Source organism: Aquarana catesbeiana, linkage group LG11 (genome assembly GCF_042186555.1).
Source record: "Aquarana catesbeiana isolate 2022-GZ linkage group LG11, ASM4218655v1, whole genome shotgun sequence".
NCBI classification, from domain to species: domain Eukaryota; kingdom Metazoa; phylum Chordata; class Amphibia; order Anura; family Ranidae; genus Aquarana; species Aquarana catesbeiana.
Window position 1 is genome coordinate 8,193,023 of NC_133334.1, and position 6,417 is coordinate 8,199,439.

The following is a 6,417-nucleotide window of genomic DNA, read 5'->3' on the forward strand; positions in this document are numbered from 1 at the left end:
CAAGTCTCCTCTTCTTCCGATGCAAGGTCCTGGTAAAACTCCTCTAAGCCAGTGGTCTCCAAACTGTGGCCCAGGGGCTGGATGAGGCCCCCTTTGCTTGCCATTAACTGGCCCTTGGGACACTCCCCCCCCCCCCCCCCCCCACTGACATCAATAGGACAAAATTCAGGTTACTGACAACGGAGGACCATTTCTTCTATTGACACCAACAATGGGTCACTATTCCTCCCTCTGACACCAATGATGGGGCACTATTCCTCCCACTGATACCAATGATGGGGCACTATTCCTCCCACTGACACCAATGATGGGGGACTATTCCTTCCACTGACACCAATGATGGGGGACTATTCCTTCCACTGACACCAATTATGGGGCACTATTCCTTCCACTGACACCAATGATGGGGGACTATTCCTTCCACTGACAGAAATGATGGGGCACTATTACTCCCACTGATACCAATGATGGGGGCACTATTCCTCCCGCTGATACCAATGATGGGGCACTATTCCTCCCACTGATACCAAATGATGGGGCACTATTCCTTCCACTGGCACCAATGATGTGGGACTATTCCTCCCACTGATACCAATGATGGGGCACTATTCCTCCCACTGACACCAATGATGGGGGACTATTCCTTCTACTGACACCAATGATGGGGGACTATTCCTTCCACTGACACCAATTATGGGGCACTATTCCTTCCACTGACACCAATGATGGGGGACTATTCCTTCCACTGACAGAAATGATGGGGCACTATTCCTCCCACTGATACCAATGATGGGGGCACTATTCCTCCCACTGATACCAATGATGGGGCACTATTCCTCCCACTGATACAAAATGATGGGGCACTATTCCTTCCACTGACACCAATGATGTGGGACTATTCCTTCCACTGACAGAAATGATGGGGCACTATTCCTCCCACTGATGGGGCACTATTCCTTCCACTGATACCAATGATGGGGGCACTATTCCTCCCACTGACACCAATGATGGGGGCACTATTCCTTCCACTGACACCAATGATGGGGGCACTATTAATCTCCCTAATGCCAAAGATGCACTATTACTCCCAGTGATGCCAGGACAATTTCTACTTCCAATGGCCACAGTCCGGCCTCCCCTAAAGTCTGAAGGACAGTAAACTGGCCCATAGTTTAGAAAGTTTGGAGACCCCCCCCCTGCTCTAAGCAATGACAGTCATGGAAAAATTGGTCCAGATAGAACCAGTATCCTGTTGGAACCGTTGAGAATCCGGTAGAATCGTGCAGAGAGCTGCACAGCAGTGGATATCACCTTCATACACTGGCAAGAAAACGGAAGTCCTGCCCACTGGGGGAGGGGTTATGCCTAGGCGGAGACTTCCTGTTTTTTTTTTTTTTGGCAGTGTTCAATCACCTGTAGGTAACACATAACCGTGTCCTAAGGATTCAAGAAGACTCTCGCGGGCAGACCCTGGGCTTGGGAACGGCGGCTTCCCCTACTATTTACACAAAAAAAAAAAAACGACAAACCAGAATGGAAAATGTATTCAATATTTTTAATATTTCACAATGGCAGTCTTTGTACATAATTCTTCCAAGATAAAATAGTATTAACACTTTTTAGCATTAACGATCTCTATTTACAATAAGTACAAGCTGGCAGAGGCCCAGAGGAATAAGGAACGTTATTGGTGATGCGGAGGCAGGGCAGGAGCTGCGCTGAAATGTGACTTTTTCTGCAGATCTCGCCCCCGCAGTCCGCGAGGATGATCATTATATTACAAATCCAATATAAAATCCCAGTCTTTTCTCCTTATAAATATCCAGAATGCAGAGGTGAAATGTTTAAAGTTGATGGCGAGCGTCTCGAAGTCCGCACGTCTTTGTCAGGGGGCAGCGCGCCCGGCCCGCGGCTGTCCGATGAGCGCACAGGAGGGGGGAGGAAGTATGCGGCAGAGGCTATTCGTCCATTCCGGGAGATTCTCCCTGTTGTATCCGCGATGCTATTCGAATGGCTTCTTCCAGAGATTGCTGCTCCCCCAGCTGACGGAGAACAGAGAGACCACAAAATTAGAGACCACAAAATTAGAGACCACAAAAAATAAAAATGTTCTGATTCAAAGATATCAAATTATTTTCATTAGTTGGTTATTCCGCGTTTAATAAAAAAGCAGATGGACTTGTCCTTCCCCAGGCTCCTCAGATAGGTGATTACTAGCAGGACAGCCATGATAAACCAGATGGGACTCCTATGGTTGCTATTACAAATCTTGGGGCTCCGTACAGCCTACCCGACAGGGCTCCCCCCCCCCCCCAACCTGGGGGCCACCATTAGAAATCTTGGGGCTCTATACAGCCTACCTGACAGGGCTCCCCCTCCCAGCCTGGGGGCCACCATTACCAATCAAGGGGCTCCGTACAGTCTACCTGACAGGGCTCCCCCTCCCAGCCTGAGGGCCACCATTAGAAATCTTGGGGCTCTGTACAGTCTACCTAACAGGGCTCCCCCTCCCAGCCTAGGGGCCACCATTAGAAATCTTGGGGCTCTGTACAGTCTACCTGATAGGGCTCCCCCTCCCAGCCTGGGGGCCACCATTAGAAATCTTGGGGCTCCATACAGCCTACCTGATAGGGCTCCCCCTCCCAGCCTGGGGGCCACAATTAGAAATCTTGGTGCTCCATACAGCCTACCTGACAGAGCTCCCCCTCCCAGCCTGGGGCCACCATTACCAATCAAGGGGCTCCGTACAGCCTACCTAACAGGGCTCCCCCTCCCAGCCTGGGGGCCACCATTAGAAATCTTGGGGCTCTGTACAGCCTACCTGACATGGCTCCCTCCCCCCAGCCTGGGGGCCACAATTAGAAATCATGGGCTCTGTACAGCCTCCCCCCCAACCTTGGGGCCACCATTAGCAATCTTGGAGCTCCATACAGCCTACCTAACAGGGGTCCCCCTCCCAGCCTGGGGGCCACCATTACAAATGAATCAAGTGAATCAGTGGTTTGTTTTTGTGGCTGTGGTCGCAGCTGTGTGCAGGCAGCCTATGTTATGGGGATACAGCTAATGTATGAATACAGCCACAGGTCCTAATTTGAAAGGCATGTGGGTGGAGGTGTGTGGCCCCAGAACACAGACAGTGTGCATTCAGGACTCCTCACCTGTCAAATTAGGGCCTGCGGCTGGGTTCATAACAAATCACTCATTCATGCATCCAGAGTACCGGGGTGAATGAGCCCTTAAAGTGATACTAAAGTCTCTGGGGTTTTTTCTACTTACCTGCTCTGTAATGGTTTTGCACAGAGCAGCCCCCCGATCCTCCTCTTCTCGGGTCACTCTTCGGTGCTCCTGGCCCCTCCCTCCTGCCAAGTGCCCCCCCACAGCCAGCAGCTTGCTATGGGGGCACCCGAGCCGAGTCACAGCTCCCTACGTCCATTCAGATATGGAGCCTCAGCTCTTCCCCGCCTCCCTCTCTCTTCTCATTGGCTCACTGACTTTGACTCACAGCAGCGGGAGCCAATAGGGCACCCGCTCCTCTCTTCTGAGACAGAGAGGACCGTCCAGGCTCTTGTGCAACACTGCTGGATCGAGAAGGGGCTCAGGTAAGTATTAGGGGGGCTGAGGGGGGGAGGGCTGCTCCACACAGAAGGTTTTTCATCTTAATGCATAGAATGCACCTTCTGCCTTTACAAACACTTTAATTATGTTTTTTTTATAAATTGTTTTTTTTTACATCCCTGAGGGGGAGGGGGAGCTTTGGTGAAATATCAGGAGTCTAATAAGACTCCCAACGTCTCCCTTTTGAGACAGAGAAAGGGACAGAGGACACAGGATTTCTCAATCCCTTTCTCTGCAGCCTCAGCTGCACTGCAGAATGTATAAAATGGAAGCACTTTGTACAGAGTCTTCCTGTTCATTTATAAACGGAACTATAGTAAACACAGTTTTCTACACTTCAGTTAAAAATGAACACAGGAGTGATCAGTACCAATCTCTCATTGTGTTCATTCAGGAAATTATGTTTCCAGACACCATCCCCATGTACCCTACAGCAGATGACGGCCGGGTGGGGGTGGAGAGGAGGAGAAGCCGTCAGTGCTGCCAGAAGACACACAAGAGCAATGGAGCTGCGGGGGGGAAGGTTCATGCGGTTGCCCAGCCCCCCCTGCTGAATTTATGGTGCCCGGGCCTCATACAGGAGGGACAGTGCTACCCTCTTATTGACAGCCCTGGTCATGTACCTCCTTCCATAACAGGACTGGGAAAGTCTGTAACTGGATAAAGGCACAGATCAGAAGTCAATGTGCATAAAGGACCTTGTGCAGGATCTCCTATAGCCAGCAGGAAAACCGCTGCTCCACATCCCTCAGCGGGCAGTCACTTTCTAGCAGTAGAGATTGAGGAGCGAGTTCTCGCCCCACCCACAGCCCTACCACTGGCCACACAAGGCTGCCAGATGTCCCCTCAGGCTTTACACACGCTTTCACTACATTCAAATTGTGGGTGCATCTTCTTTAGAATGTATAATGAGCTGAGCATGAAACTTCCCGGTGTCTCCACTTCCACACCCGTGTTTGCTAGATGCGTCGGGGGGGGGGGGGGGGGTTGCCTTTAGGAATTAATGGCACCCGTGCACATCTGTAGAAGGCAGATCATTTCCACAACGTAACTGCTGTGAAAAAGCCCTTGTTTTTATATACAGTGAAACCTCGGATTGTGAGTAACGCGGTATACGAAAGTTTTCGCAATACAAGCTATTTTTTTTTTTAAACCCTGACTTGGTTTGCGAGAGTTGTCTCCCAAGACGAGCAGGATTCAAGCCTCTGGGGTGTGCAGTACCGCATTTGGCCAGAGTTGCGGGGGGCGCCGGTGATTCCCGGACCCTCTCGGGACACTCCTTTCCTGATAGTCTCTGAGCGCATCCGAGCGGCCTCCGAGTGTTTATGGTGCCCCCCCACCTCTGGCCACATGTGGTACTGCATACACTAGCACTGGAACAAATTATCTAAGGTTCCATGGATTCCTATGGGGAAACTCATTTTCATATATGAGTGCTTTGGATTACAAGCATGCTTCTGGAAACAACTATGCTCGTAATCCAAGGTATTACAATACAGTGGAACCTTGGATCACGAGCATAATCCGTTCCAGGAGAATGCTCGTAATCCAAAGCACTCGCATATCAAAGCGAGTTTCCCCATAGAAGTCAATGGAAACGAAAATAATTAGTTCCGCATTGACTTCTATTACATGCAATATCGCATATGGCCGGGGGGGGGGGTGGCGCCGGAGAGGCTCCGAAATACTCTGGGACAGCTCGGCTGAACTCAGAAAGCCTCGGAAACAGTCAGGAACGGAGTATTTCCGAGTCATTCCTAGTATTTCCGAACGGCTCCGAACCGTTCCGAGTGTCCCCGGCGCCCCCCACTCCTCTGGCCAAATGCGGTACTGCACACCCCATTAGCTTGAATTCTGCTCGTTTTGAGAGACAACTCGCAAACCGAGTCAGAATTTAAAAAAAAAAAAGTCGCTCGTCTTTCAAAACACTCGTTAACCGCGTTACTCGTAATCCAAGGTTCCACTGTACTTTACTTATATGTGATGGCCAGCTTAGGTAGAGGACACCAAGTTCCTATCAATGTGTACTGCTGGGAAAGTGTCATCCCAGACCGTTTACATGAGAGAGATGAGGATCAATAATCAAAGATAACCAGGGATTAGAGGAGAACATTGATCGGTAATCCCAGATCACACACTGACACCACAACTACCTTCAATAGGTTGTACTTTGCTCCTCTGCTCCGCCCACCAAAGGCCCCCCCCCCCCCCCCCCGACTTACCTGCACTGCTATCTGCGTCCCGTTGGACGTGGCTAGCAAGGTGACCGGCCTGGTCTCGGTGGCGACGAGGTGGTGGCTATGCTGCTGTTGGCTCATTTCTGAGGAGGCCGCGTGGAATGCCGAGAGATCCTGAGCAACAATGGCCACCTGGAAAGGGCATCGAATCTGGTGGTTAGATATCACAAGGTCACAATGATTACAAGCTCTTTACTATGAATAGATTGTGCCAATTCATGATATGAGCTTCAGAGGTGACATCCCCGATCAGAGAGAGTACAAAGGTCGCTTACACAGCGGCAGTGACCGGCAATTATCAATATTAATCAATAGACCGGAACTCCCAGGAGTCTAATACAAGAGTCTGAGAGATATCACCAAGATACAGATTTCCTTCATCACTAGATGATCACCATGTGAAAGTTTAATATATTCTGGTGTTTTAAAGTCAGTCTTTTCATGATAGGATGGTGGCGGGGGGTGTACGCTACAGATTCTTTATTGTACCTTTACTACTTTTTTTTTTTCTTGTGTTTTTTTTTGTTGTTTGACAAAAATGTCAATAAAAAGTCAATTTGATAAA

At 49.8% G+C, this 6,417-nt stretch overlaps 1 protein-coding gene across 1 annotated transcript; it reads right to left on the bottom strand.

Moving 5' to 3' along the window:
- Positions 1–1,541: 1,541 nt before the first annotated feature.
- Positions 1,542–6,002, bottom strand: ZNF143 (zinc finger protein 143; the record flags this gene model as incomplete). Its single annotated transcript, XM_073603988.1, is given in 2 exon segments — positions 1,542–2,042; positions 5,838–6,002. Coding segments are annotated over 2 exon segments (249 nt in total), but the record flags the coding sequence as incomplete, so codon positions are not given.
- Positions 6,003–6,417: the final 415 nt, after the last annotated feature.